Raw genomic sequence first — 14,429 nt, forward strand, 5'->3', positions numbered from 1 at the left:
GTGAAAGGACGTATTAGTACGCGCGCGGGTCAAGCAAACGTACTGAAAAAAACACTCATCAGAAAACTTTGTAATGTACGGAGACCAGCATTCGAAATCTTCATTTATCCGGGGGGGGACTTAATGGGGATCAGTAATCGTCAACATAGTATAAAAGGGGGGGGATACCACAGAAAATTGATCGCCAATTAAGTGGCAATGAGAGGGGAATCATAAGAATATTTAAAACCCGTCTGGGGGATATCAGGTAAATATTTACCGTGACACCGTGACCAAAATCTTCCGAACTCCTCCCCCCACTCACTCCAGGTTGTATACAATGACCGGTCTCTAAACTGGGGATACACATTCAAGACGACTGCGTCAGTGAATGCTTGGCATGTAAAACGATGGATGGTTGGCATGTGCGCCCCAATTTTTTTTCCCATTTGTTTCAATTTCGTCTTCCAGAGGACTTTGTGATAGAATGCTAACTGACACTAGACATCCAAAACTTTGCCATAACAACTGAAAAAATCATGGGACTGAGGATTGCGACAATGTCTGTTAAGTAAACAAACTATTAATGTTTCAAATTTGTTTATAACATTTTGCCTAATTTGTCTCATCTCTTCCTTGCTTGCCTACTTTGTCTACGATTCAGAGGAATCAGCTGTTCCATACTTATGCTACAGACGCTATGTGTAAGGCAGGAATCCCTGTTCTTGATATTTACCCGTTGACCACTGCTTGGCCTGAAGGCACCCGTGATTCCATGCACTACATTGATAAACCATTGGAGCCTGCAATTAGAGCTTTGGAGCGATTTCTTACTGAAGTATCACTGAGATAACGGAGTTCTTCAGTGATGCCTTACAGACCGTGAGAAAGAGAGGATCATACTGTTATCTTCTATAAGAGAGGATCACTGCTTTAGTTAAGCCATAACTCTCTTGTTAAGATGTTTCTTTGCCTTTTGATTAATACAAATAGATTACGTTTTTATCAACTCAAAGGGCGTTTTCCCACAGTTGCACAATAGCTTGAGGATCTTTCCTCGCATTCAAGTCATCTTAGTCCAATAATAATCATCATCTTTTCCCTAATGCATTAAAGCCGTTCATTTTCAAGCAATATTCTCGAATACAATGTTGAGGTTTGCCCAGGAACTGGCATAGACATTTCATACCTGTTAGCCTTAGCTTGCTTAAAAAGTCATCTCGATACGACTCCTTATTGTGTCCTTAGTAAGCGACAGGGCCTCTATTAACATGATATAGTTGTCTCCTAACCTTAATCACGTGCAAGTAGTTTCATCTTTAATTTGTTAGGTGACCATTGTTGGACTTCTGTGGAATGTTCAGCTGTCTTCTATAACATATGCTGCACAAGCCAACACATTTCCCATTTTGATCGCACAAACGATACCTCTAAAGTGATGATACCATAAGATGTAAGATCTTCATTATAAAACCATGAAGACTTTTTTGTTTAACACCTGTTTATTGTAATCAAGTCAGTTATAACATAGATATATTCCACAGATTTCTAGAGGTCGTTAACCCTCTGAAAATCTGAAATAATGGCATGTAACTTAAATAGAAATAATCTGATGGATTTCGACAGTAGTCGTTTATATCACCGGCAGTCTACTGCAACTTACAGGATTTTTATAGCCCCTTACGTGGTTATAGTCGCTTATATCACCATCAGCAGCCCCTTTTGAACACAAGAAATGTTCAAATGAAATATATTTGGAGTCAGGTGTTATGTGAAAGATAAACTGACCGTGCTTTTACGAAATAACACAAATTCCTCCCGATTGTGGGCGAGGAGGTGGTCTGTTTGCGAGAGCAACAATTTGCTTCTGAAGCTCGACAATTTGGTCATTTCTTTTTTCCATTGACTGCTGCATCTGCTCCATTGACTCCTTAAAGGTTTGATTCTGCTGGACAATTGCCTCTCGATCCTTTCGCAGCTCCTCCATGTTTGCTGTCATCATATTGTGCATTTGCTCCCTTTGAGCTTCCATGTCCGCTTTAAACTGCTCTTCCAAGCGTTTCCTGTCTTCCTCTTGCTTAGCTTTCAGAATCTCCATCTGGAACACAAAACAAAATTCGATAATTGACATCTAAAACATTTTTAAGCTTATGTCTACTCAATATTTCAATTGAACTGGGGCATAGGAGAAAGTGGCAATTAATCAGACTTAGGTGGACGGTGGAATAGGGACATCGGTAGAATGGTATTAGTATTGCACAAACATGGAAGTAACCCACGAAAAAGTGATCATGGATGATGTGCTAACACTTTGTATGTTACCTTCAAGTAACACCCGTGTAATTAAAGAAACATAGCAAAGACAACAAAAAACAACAGCAACAACGGCAACAAACAAAATCACCCAATAAACCAAAAAGCAAACGAAAAAAAAAAAACAGATACGTGGAAACCCACCTCTTTTTCTTTTGCACGCCTCTCCTCTTCCAACCGAGCATTCTCTTCCTAGAGTTCAATCATAAATCGTTTCGCATCATTGATATAGGTTGCAATCGGTATTTCAATGAAAACCAACTTTTGCCGCAAATGCAGTGGGATTTGTAGCATATTCCATAAACCATGTTTTTACCATTACTATTAAAATTTTTTTAATCACCAATCGTCATCATTATTATTACTAATTTTTACATAATATACATAATCTTCACAATAAAGTAAAATTTCAGACGATAAATTGTGCTTTAAAAGCTTTATATAATTTTAAAACTGAGGTAAGAACATACAGCAAGAAAAACACGACGCCTCCGACAAAGGCATGATACCAAATCCTGCTTTTGTTTTTCCAATGTTAGCGCTTGAGGCAAGTTTGTACAATTACCATTAAGCTGCTCTACTGTAACTCCACGCTCGACAAATGTTTACCCTCAAAATTTTTTGACACAAGCGTAAGAAAACAAATTTAGGGAGACTGATCGAAATAAAAGACATAATCAGGTAACACGTAGGTATGTGCGTGGGCAATAGTATCTCTTTCGCTAATAATTAAAAGTGTCACCTTTATTCGTTGTCTCTCCTTCTCCTGACGAGCCTTTTCTTGTCTTTCGAAAGCCAAAGACTCGTCGAAGTCTTTCAGCTGTTGTAGATACGCCATGTGTTTCTCCATCTCTGCCTGCATTTCCTACAATGCCCAAATAAGAGTTTAGAAGACTTATTTGGCTTCACGAATAAACATAGGGATTTGTAGGGATATGTCCTATAACTTAAATCCGATTATTCGTTTTGCCGATGGTTTGCCCACTACTTTGCTTATATCTTGCTCGACTGCACTGGACTGATTTGAACGTTTTCAACTGATCAAAACAAATCCCACATACACCTACCGGATGAAACTCGTAAAACACTTGAGCGCAAATGTCCTTGGCTCCCTTTGCGTCACGTTTAAATCCCTGTTCAATTGCTGAGTAGCCACCAATGATCTGAGCAAAGCTCACTGATGCTCCATCCTTGCCGCTTAGCTCCCTCAGAATGGGGTCCAAGTGTTCTTCTTTCAAGGCCCTCAGCAATTTATGGCATTGTTCTTTCGTTTGTTGATTGTTCTCATCCTGCCATCGTTTCAACGCCTCGTTCATACTCTCCTAAAAAGAAATAACGACGCTTATTTCATAAGAATGTCGTAGTTTTAGTATGAAACGTAGGCGTCCTCAGGACACTAAAGTACTGACTGTTCCTAACAGGAGCTGCGCTTATGAACCTCTGAGCCAATACTAACTCATGAAAAACTGCTGATTTGCCACACCTGAACTCAAAAGTCCATTGAATTCATGAACTACCCACGGATGAATATCCTCTAACCTTCAAAAGCTTGTTAGGTCATTATGTGAGAAAATTTTTATAATCAGCACATTCATAATAACACTGCAATGTTGCAGTCGTACCATGAGCTCATCCAAATACTTCTCGCTACTCGAGGCGGAAACTCCAACAGTTTCTTCCTGAAAAATCCTCATGCTTTCTCCAATAGCTCTTTCCTGAACCTGACGAATGTTATCGCTGTCACAAGGCAGTAAACCATCCAGCTCTGACGTCATTACACTTTCATACACCTTTAAGGCGGCATGTTTCGCCTCAGTGCACTTAGTGTGCACAAAGGTCTCCCACGCACTCTGCACACTGGGTACTGTGCCAGGAGTGTTCAAGGCAGAAACGTAAATATTAACGAGAGCTGCCAGAGCTATGATTATAAAAAGATAAAAAATTAATTTCTGTGAAAAATTATATTTAATTCATTGCGTAGTCAAGATCAAAGGGAAAAATAATTTACGGTCACTAAATATCTTTGACGGGTATGACAAAGGCGGGCTTTCCATCTCAAATTTCGTCTCTTTTGTACAAATTCTACAAAGTTATAAAACGTTATAAGCTTAGATTTTATGGGATATAAAGATATTTTTTATAATCAGAAACTCTGGACATCTGGCGCTAAAAAAGCTGTCTGCATCTATGATCAATTTTTCTGATGACTATTTTCCATATAAGGCAAAGTCACAAAATAAACGGAAAAAAGGTGTCCTTGCTTGACATGAATGACACTGAAGGAAATGATCCCAATTCAATTCCTAAGGCCTTTTCGTTGAAAATAAGTTATGAAGTAAGGATCTGATTTTCATTTCATTCTGGATTTTCAACTGGGCCGTGAGAGGTCATACTGTGCACTGCGTCCATTCCCTTGATGCCATATACTCATTAGAAAGTTTCAATTTAGTTTGCCTGAATTAAGTAGATTCAGGGCGCAGGAGAGGGGGGGGAGGGAGGGTAAGGGGGAGAGGGCTGAGGAATCCACCTACCTTCACCAGTTACGTATTCTCCATCGTTAAAACTACGCTTAGGTGATAGCTTAGACCTAAGCAGTGCCTTGAACTCCTGAACTCCTCGGACAAATGACTTGTTCACGTCTTGCTGCACCTCGTCTCTGTTAAGGTTCAACACCACTTCCGGGTCTGATGAAGGCGGAGGAAGCTTGAAAGCGTCAAACCCAGGGAAGAAGTTCAAGATAATCTCTGCCACTTGATTTGATTGGTCGCCTTTTGAAGTTGGATCGGACAAGAAAACCTAGATGCAACAAAACTAACGTCAATTGAATTGCTTCCGTATTGAAAGATGACAGCCGTACTTCAGAACTGAAAAGCAACTCTTCGTAATGAGCACTGTAGCTCGTGAGCGTGTGTTTTTCCTTCCTCTCTCTACTGTTCAATCTGTTAAAACAATGAAACTCATGCCAACGATCCTGAGTTTTCCTTAATGGCATTATCCAAGAAAAGTACTGCACAGTAAAAGTGGAATTCATGCTTCAATGACATAACACTTATTAATAAGTTACCTCGAACAAATTGGCATAAAGTTATCCTTGAAAACAAACTTTATAAACCCACCCTTGTCAGGAAGTAATCCTTGATGCTGTGACAGTCCTTTGGAAGAGACAGCACAACATCTCTTAGCAGCCAGACGAAGAAGGGAAATGTTTTATGAAACTGATTTGCATCAGCTTGCAGACTTTCTCCACCAACTGGATCACTTGTTTGTGCTGACGAACGAAGCTGAATTCGCTGAGAAAGTTTCACGATGAAGCTGTGATCAATGTTAAGGATTCGAGAAAAAATGATAGAAGAAATCATCTGACTTGCATTTTAAATAAGTAGACAATACAAAGCTACCCCTCCCATATTGAAATCCAGATCTGTTAGATATCTATGCTCTTCACTGCGACGATGTCAGTGGTTCACAGTGCCTAGCTGATCTCGTGTAACAGTAATTTCTCTCTCTTTTTTTTTACACTACATTTTCGTAATTCACGCACTTCGCTCGATTTGTCTCCCGAGAAGTTGTTGCAGGAGGTCAGAAGATCTCTTCGTAACCAATTTGATTTGCAGGACGTCATTTACAGTGACTTAGAATTGCTATTTAAATTATACAAAGAAAACACTTTTAATAGCCAGTTCGATATGAAAAGTGGGCCGTAAAAAGTGGTAGAAGATTTAATTATAATATAGAAGTTATCCGTGTTGACACCAACGTGGCAAAGAAAAATATTTTCCTACCTTGAGAAAATAATTTCATTCATTTCGTTTTCTCTTTCAAATGCTACTTATTCGACGACTGAGCTCAAAATCTTTCGTCTTTCACATAAAAAATACATAATTATTTGACTTCCTCGACTTTCTGACGTAGTCGATATTTCATTTTCGGTAGAAACTCAATCAAGATGCCTTTATCTAGTCATCGGCAATACTGAAACTGAACTGAGAGTTAGTTAAAGGAGGTCATTACTCCAGATAAACATCTATTCTAAGGCTCACAAAGCAAAACCTCTGATTAAGGATACTCTAGTCCGTCAAGATCAGTTCTGGTCGGTACACCAGCAGAGTTGTAAATCAGTACCGAAGCCAGAAGAATGGTCAGTGTAAAAATACAGTGATCGTCCGATCCATCACTTGACACGGCGTCTATGCCTTCAGAGTCAAGCAAAACCACTGTGAATTCCTTTCCATTGGAGTCCTTTTCAGAAAAGAAAAAGAAAAAGAAAAATAGAACGATACCGGAAATGGAATAAAAATTTACCCGAATTTGTTTCCTTTAGCTTCCAGAAATGGAAGAATATTGTCGTTTATTATCTTCTATATCAGAAACTAGATGAAATCATAATTACATTACATCATAAAGAATTGAACTAAATTGTTAATTTTAAGATGAAAATAGTTGGCAGAAAAATTGTAGTAGATCAAACAAAATAGTGACGAAAGAACGGACTCTGACTTAAATTCACCTCAACAATCGAATGCTATTTATTGAAACAGCCAAATTTCAGAAGACTGTAAAGAAAAACCATCATAAGTTTTGCAGGTTGTGGTGTATATCTAAAACCCAGGAACAGATGAAGACTATGTTTCTGTCAGGTCCACTCTTTCCGGCTGTGCAGGTTTGTGTCCTGACTTTCTCAATTTTCAAGCTAAAAATTTCCTGCATGTCTTGCTTTGCTCCTTAATCTATTTTTCCGATTGAATCGGTAGTTAAAGAGTTTGGGTATTTTTCGTCACCGAATCTGTTGTTCTAAAATACCTTAAACTTATCTGGAACAATCCACATCCAGATTCCCATGGTTTCCGGATCCAGAAAATGTCCAAGAGGAAACACTTCTCCCTGATCGAATGATTTACTCAAGATGTACGATTTTCCTTTGCGACAAGGACCAGCGATGGAAACCACGCATACTGGACCTGAAGAAGTTAAAGAACAGGTATTGTTGACCCTGACCCAAGTTTATTAACGAGAGACAACGATAAGAGAATACTATGACCTGCATCTAATTTCTCCTTACAATATCATCCCCGAATTACACATTAAGGTCCCGAGAATAAAGGAAATGATCACTTACTAAAGAAGCTCTAGATGTTTAAACAAATTCTCCTTGTCAACACCTTAGGAAAAGTCTTAGGAACAGTATGGAGAATACTGAGACTAATTTAAATCGGAAATATCTAAAGCGTTTTGTATTTCTTTTTTTATACTTGGTCTGGTTCGTTTCATTTTCTTCTTTCTTTTTCTTTGTTTTTCTCTTGTTGTTAAGTAGTCATCCTCGGTGTGTCAATCATCTTCTCAAAATACGTTGAAACATTCAGTGATAAATTCATGCAGTATTCTATTTAACAAATAGATTCCAAGTTGCCGTGCGTCTGTTCAGTAATAGATCACAGATGACGTCGAAATGTGGTAAGAACAAAAAAGTGGCACATGAGGCGCAGCCGAGTGTGTCACTGATGTTCTTACCACATTTGGACGTCCTCTGTGATCTCTTACTGAACAGACGCACGGCAACTTGGAATCTATTTGTTTTATATAATAAAGAATTAAAATATACGGAAAAAGAGTTTTAATGATGACGTCATCTATACGTCTGTCCTACAATAGATCATAAGTGAGAACCAATCAGAATGCGTACATAACTGAGCTTATTATATAATGAATGATAAACTCTACCTTTGATGCTCTTGAGCCTCTCTATGGCTGCGTCAATAACACAAAGGCTTTCTCTGGGGCCAGCGCTCTTGCTGTACTCCCCTGTCTGTGCGTCCCATTTGCAGTTGTTCGGAAGACAAAGGGGAACTGCACATTGTTCAGACATTGTGGTTTTAAAAGAAGGTGGACTTTAAACTTCTCTGCAAAGGAACATGTTAAGTTTGGTGAGAAAATGGACGAGTGGGAAATGTCTATGATAATAATGTTCATGAAAAAATTACGCGCTTCGGATCGGCTGAAAACGAGTGCATTCTTATGTAACACGAGTGCAAAGTTGTAAGGTAAGGTACGTTTTTTCTTGGGGGTGGGGGGGAGGGCTGGGGAATTTTGGTATTTTTTCCAAAAGAAAGTGTTGGCCCTCCCTCATGTTTTGATTAAAAAACTCCTGACCCCCCCCCCCCACACTTTTAGGTGACTGACAAAAGTGTGACCCTCCCCTCACTACCACATGGTATGCTCCATGCCATAGAAACCTCAGAACATTTTTCGACATTTTGCTTGTAAACACAAAATGTTTGAATATGAATAAATCTCGATATTGAATATGTGCACGCTGAAACAAGAAACACTACCACAGACGCTGACATGCTATGAGTAACTGAAGCAAGCGATTGTAGTTTTAGAAGGTATGAAGGGCTGCGTTTGCGTTCTTTGAAGCAGCAGGTTACATCTGCAAAAGAAAATTGGGGCGGAGAAACGGAAGACAATGACAGAGATTTGGGAGTCAGTGTTTATGAGAAGGCAAACGCTCTCTTAGAGAACATTGAGAAAGCCAAATCTGAAATATGGAAAGTCAAAAGCAAAGAATTTGAAAATACACTTGAACCTGTGGTAATGCAATGTCATGACATTTTGAGGCACATTGCTTATTTTCAACTGCCACCTGTGTATCCCTGGATACTGGAACTCACTGACGCCGGTCCTGGAGTTGGCGTATCAAGTGCCGAATGTAGGTGGCGTTTACTTGAAAAGGCAAGAATCCACAACGGCTACAAAGTGCTTCGAATCCACCGAGCAAGAGAGGATTCGGGCCAAAACGAAGCGGAAAGGCTCAATGCTTGCATAGGAGACGCTCTATGTGATGGAGGAAGCCTCAAGTGGCAGATCTATAAGCCGCTTCATGGTTTGTCTGTGGATGAGATTAGTTCTCCTACAAATTCAGAGCTTGAAACCCAGAGGAAAGCAAACATGGAAAAAAATGCTTGGGCTGTAGCAGAAGAAGTAGTTCGTCGTGTTGATGATGCTCCGGCACCACGGGGATACATGTCGACAATGATGGTGGATAAGCCAGAGGAAATGATTTTCTATAACCGCGATTTTATGAAGCAGTATCACGATGCTCCGAACAATAAGAAAAACACTATTCCAGGTCATGGATATTTTGCTAAACTAGCTTCATTTGAAGAGGAGCACTGCGAGAAAGGGGAACTGTACATGGAGTACAGAAAAATGTCTTGTCAAGAGAAAAACGACGAGCTATGCGAATACTGTCGAGCAACTGATTTTCTAAGTCCTACTTCCGCTACACCTACTCCACGACCCTATCCCGATTACAGCAAACTTCCTGACTTTCACTACCTACCAGGTACGAAAACACCAACGACTGGCCGCAAACCTGATGATTATCAGCCTAGAGCTCAAATAAAACAGATGTTTCAAGAGGGTACGCTCAAAGCCGGGGATAAAAATGCGATTAAAGATTTTTCTGAAAAATATATTGTTTCAGAAAAGCTAGTTGCAGACTATATTGATCATCTGACTGACATTGAACTAAGAAAAGATAAGCGGAGAACAGAGAATGACAGAAAGCGTACAGCAAGAAAGCAACAGGAATACAATTGACTGGCAAGATCTTTATCACAAAAACCAATTGTCAACCCTAAGAGTAGGTGAACTTGAACTGTATATTAATCATCACAATATTCTATTTAAAGGGAAGAAAGATGAGAAAGTGAGGGTTGTGAAGGCTCATATTGGCAGTAAGATTTTGACTTCAATTGTGCAGGAAAAACAGACAAACATTCCGCTAGCCTCAGACTCAAATCCAGAGTCTGACAGTGACAGTGACAGCGACAGGGTAGAGGGTATTGTTGGATCTTCTAGTAACTCTTCAGAGCTTAATGACTCAGGAGATCAGGTAGCGGATAGACAACAGCTGGAACAAGAAACCATACTCGAGTCAAGTACGTCACGATAAAGACGGAAAATTTAATTTAATTTAATAATAAGTTCTTATATAGCGCATTAAAATTGAACTCTATGCGCTTTACAATTACAAATTAACAAAATTTCGATAAAAATCCTATACATGCAATTCGCTACTCTATCTAAACTAATGAATTATTACGTGTTATGCATATGTTTGACAACGTACGATATCAAATAATCTGGTGGCTTAATTTTTGAAAAGATAAGTTTTCAATAAGCGTTTAAAGGAGTCAACAGATTCGGCGTTTTTTATGCATTCAGGTAGTTGGTTCCACAAATACGGTGCTGCGTAGGAGAATGCTCTTTGCCCATACGTTTTAGTTCGAATTGTTGGGACCTCAAGTAGATTCATATTTGATGAACGGAGGTTTCGTGCTGGAATATATCGACTAAGAAGTTCAACAAGATAGGTTGGAGCCATGTCATTTAGTGCTTTGTATGTTATCAACAGTATCTTGAATTGAATTCGTTTTGTGACCGGGAGCCAATGAAGTTTCCTAAGTATAGGTGTTATACTGTCTCTTGATTTGGCACCGACTAACAAGCGGGCAGCTGTGTTTTGGATCCGTTGGAATTTTTCGATGTCACAAATCGGTAGACCGTACAATAGGCTATTACAATAATCAAGTCTCGATGAGATAAAGGCGTGTATCAATCTTTCATTTTGCTGCGTCGAGAGGTAAAAAGGACACGAGTACTCCGAGAAAATTATGTGCCATGGAATAATAAACATGTAGACACCCAGTAACCTTGTAAAACTAGCACCTGCACCGAATTAAAAGAAACAAGTTGAAAAGAAAAAACTTAGTCTGTTAAAGAAAAATGGAAAATAACATCACAAAAATCCCCATTAAAAATTCTGGAAAAGGTGTGACCCTCCCCTTGAATAGCTGAAAAGAGGGTATGGCCCTCCCCTTTGGTGCTCACTTTCACTGATGACCCCCCCTCTGAGGCCCCAGCCCTCCCCCCCCCCCCCCCCCAAGAAAAAACGTACCTTCCCTAAGGTAACTAACGTATCGAAGATAAAATAATAAAAAGAAGGAACTATCGCTTACATTGCAATAACGACCGTAACATGGAGGTGTCAAATATAATCGGCAGATTATTCCAGAGGTTGACTGATCTATTCAAATCCTCTTTGACGGTTGCCATTCTCTCATTAACTCAAGTCGGGCATTTTAATAGCTTCATGCACTGTAGATGCCTTGAATTTGCCTCTCTTAAGTTACCCTTTCTGACCAGCGTTAGTTTTCAACAATCTCGCCTTCAAAACAGAGATTGTACTGTACACTTTACAGAGCGTTGTTTAAATTCTTCGCGTTTGTGTTTAGACTTGTTTTTAAGCAACAATTGTTCCGGATATTCATGAATAAACATTCGTACCAGGACTGATCGTGGGAAAATTTCAGCGCCTTTTGTTTTGCTGACGGTCGGGTCACGTTATAAGTGAACCCCATCGAGTTCGAATCATGCCGTGACAATGCATGGCCACGTGCGGAAATAAACACTCATTGTGGCAGTGGAACGTTTATTAGCATTGTCATGCGCGAGCTCTTTTCGGCGGGTCAGCCAATGAGCTTCGACTGTTCCCACGGACACGGTTTAGAAATTACAATGGTTTGTCTGTTTTTGCTTCATGAAGTTTTAATAAGAATCATACGATCATACTTATCGTAACGAAGGCTGGACAACCATTCATAAGCCGGTATTTAATTTGGACGATACCTTCAAGTTAAAAAACTTATATTGGAGATATGGAGCTAATCAAGCGCGATTCCGAGCATACAAAGAAAAACTAACAAAACGATTTAGTAACCATATAGGCCATTTGATAGGTGATAAAGTGGGACTTAACTGAAACGAATAACAATAGAAAAAGCCAGAGAACTAAGCCTGAGAACAAGCAATCGATTACTTATTTGGTTTGCAAACCCTGAATTTGACTCGATAGAATAGATGAGTAACAGTGTAGAGAGAAACTAGGGCCCAATGCCGAGTAGAAGTCGACGCAGTATAATCTATACTTGAACTGAACTAACCGGGTAAAACCTCGTAAATATATCTAATCAAAGAACACGCAAGCCAAGCCTACCCTCGTGAATATATCTAATCAAGGAACATGCAAGCCCAGCCTAGCGATACATCCATTTAAAGCGTTCTTTTTGAAGTACATCTGAGACTTACATCTGTCTTGAAGAAAAGTTTTTGTTAAGAATTCGAAGAACGATACAGAGAAGTAAATAATTTCAGTTCCTTCGAGTCATCTGTGATGTTGGAGCAAGGTTAAGTTTATTGATAGTGACCACCACGAGTACACACGTACGGTCAAAGAGGCTACCATTTAAGACTTCATCCCAACAACAACAATAGGAATAGTGGAATCGAAATTCCGAAGCTTGGATACCCACAATCAAACAACCTAACACCCGATCAAAGGGGACCTATGCGGGAACACCATCTAACAATCGGAATAATAGTGAGGATCGAAATGCACCGATAGCAACGAACGAACGTGCTGCAAGTAGCGACACGTAAATGATCGGCCTGAAAGTGGTCTGTGCTCGCATTTTACATCTGTAATTTACTAACCAAAGAAAACAGTATAAATCTAAATGATTGCAGGACAGGTGTACTTGCAAACGCCGTTGTAGTGTTTATGTACCTCATATTGATTTTCACTTCGCCACTCATTTGCACTTGTCACAGTTAGAGAAAGGTATTCTTTGCGAGTCGAGTAAGATTTTAAAGCAATTTTGACCTTATTAAACCTTGGGTAACTCCTTTGTATTACTTTTTACTCTAACACACTTTGCAGAAGCATTAAGGTTTAACAAGCAAGCCACATAGGTGAGCCTCAACATACCTCAATTTACTCGTCTATACAGCAGCGAATCAAACGACACGCTTCGGGAGTTTCTTGCGGTAAAATGAATCCAAAAGTGTTGTCCTTTGAAACAATGACGAGATGGCATTCACCTTCTTATTCCATGCATGCGCAGTACTGCTTTATCAAAGGGTGTTTCCCCGAAAGGTAATTGACTCCCCGAAATACCTGAGGACATATTACAATAGCTAAAAATAGCAGATGTTAATGCCACTATCATGCACTGGTGGCCTGATCACTTTTCTATGAAGATCCAAAGGCCAAAACGGAAAACTTTCGTTTTCGAATAAAGCTCCAACTATTTCAACGTAAGCAGGCTTAAGCCAAGTGACAGGTAAGCTGTTTCATTTGAGGATTTATCTGTGCAATTGCGAGTAATTTGCTTTAAAAATATGCATCAAATATTTCAAATCAGAGCTCTTAGATCGTGACTTTGAATTAAGCTTAAAAATATCCGTTTTTTTAGACATGCAATAATGTTAGTAACTGATGCAGCTTGTAACAAATTCAGGGTTGGGGTTTTAAAGGGAGATAAATATCACCGTTTAATGTAATCTTCTTAATTTCTTTTGCGTAGTGGTTATGGTCATATCCCGCTATTCCGTTTTGCATAAACATTACTGAGAATTCGTTCATTTCACATGGACCAGACTTTCTGCTTCAATTTACCCCGAACTCAAGGAGAAATTTCATCACCTAAACGTTTCCTGGATAAGAGGAATCAATTTGTCTCATAAATATTTCCTTTTCCATCCGTTGTAACCTTTCTGAGAAAATCATTTCTGACTTGCGGCAACTCCAACGCTTTTGACGGCACTAAGAATGACGCCATCTATAAAGAGGAGCCAGACATTCACGCCGAAGAAGATGAGATGGATGAAGAATTTGATGCGGGAAGCGAAGATGGGCCATAAGCCTCAAACGTGTAGTTCACAACAAAAAAAGGAGCCACCACATATTAAAAGGTAATGACCAATGACTTTTGCTTTTTTGTCTTTGTGTTTTGCTCGGCTATTTTGTTAAGGTTAATAAACTCTCAGCTATAAGCCGAAACCCCCTACGAGTCAGATTTTAATTCAAATTAGGTTAAACTTGAGTTAAAATAGCTCGGCTTATAGCCGATAAACTATGGTAGGTACAGTCATGTAGTTCTTTGTACCCAGATCGTCCTCTTAAAGTGATAAATCTCCTTTGAAAAGGCTGTAATGTAATTCCTATCGCCCAGTTGAAGTCGTCAGAGTACTGATGGCTCACAATGTATTTGTTGTTGTTGTTGTTGGTTTGTGTT

General features: G+C 39.4%; 1 protein-coding gene across 2 annotated transcripts; it reads right to left on the reverse strand.

The window, feature by feature from the left end:
• Positions 1-1,466: 1,466 nt before the first annotated feature.
• Positions 1,467-13,228, reverse strand: LOC131772073 (guanylate-binding protein 6). Of its 2 annotated transcripts, none has more exons than XM_059087981.2 (11): positions 13,121-13,228; positions 8,011-8,189; positions 7,093-7,250; positions 6,359-6,531; positions 5,409-5,604; positions 4,824-5,088; positions 3,915-4,210; positions 3,360-3,614; positions 3,035-3,157; positions 2,437-2,484; positions 1,467-2,077 (listed from the first exon to the last, which is right to left on the reverse strand). In XM_059087981.2, the coding sequence occupies exons 2-11, from the start codon at positions 8,153-8,155 to the stop codon at positions 1,775-1,777; spliced, it is 1,962 nt and encodes a 653-aa protein (XP_058943964.2). In that variant the 5' UTR covers positions 8,156-8,189; positions 13,121-13,228; the 3' UTR covers positions 1,467-1,774. The 2 variants fall into 2 exon arrangements, with proteins under 2 accessions (XP_058943964.2, XP_066019985.1); XM_066163888.1 differs by lacking the exon at positions 13,121-13,228 and adding an exon at positions 11,313-11,461.
• Between the last annotated feature and the right edge of the window lie 1,201 nt (positions 13,229-14,429).

Source organism: Pocillopora verrucosa, chromosome 3 (assembly GCF_036669915.1).
Source record: "Pocillopora verrucosa isolate sample1 chromosome 3, ASM3666991v2, whole genome shotgun sequence".
NCBI classification, from domain to species: Eukaryota; Metazoa; Cnidaria; class Anthozoa; order Scleractinia; family Pocilloporidae; genus Pocillopora; species Pocillopora verrucosa.

Coding starts and splice junctions, on each gene's coding strand:
- LOC131772073 (XM_059087981.2), bottom strand. CDS start 8,155: ATGTCTGAACAATGTGCAGTTCCCCTTTGTCTTCCGAACAACTGCAAA. Junction 3,615..3,914: donor AGTATTTGGATGAGCTCATG/GTACGACTGCAA, acceptor ATTTCTTTTTAG/GAGAGTATGAACGAGGCGTT. Junction 3,158..3,359: donor TGTTTTACGAGTTTCATCCG/GTAGGTGTATGT, acceptor TGGGCATTGTAG/GAAATGCAGGCAGAGATGGA.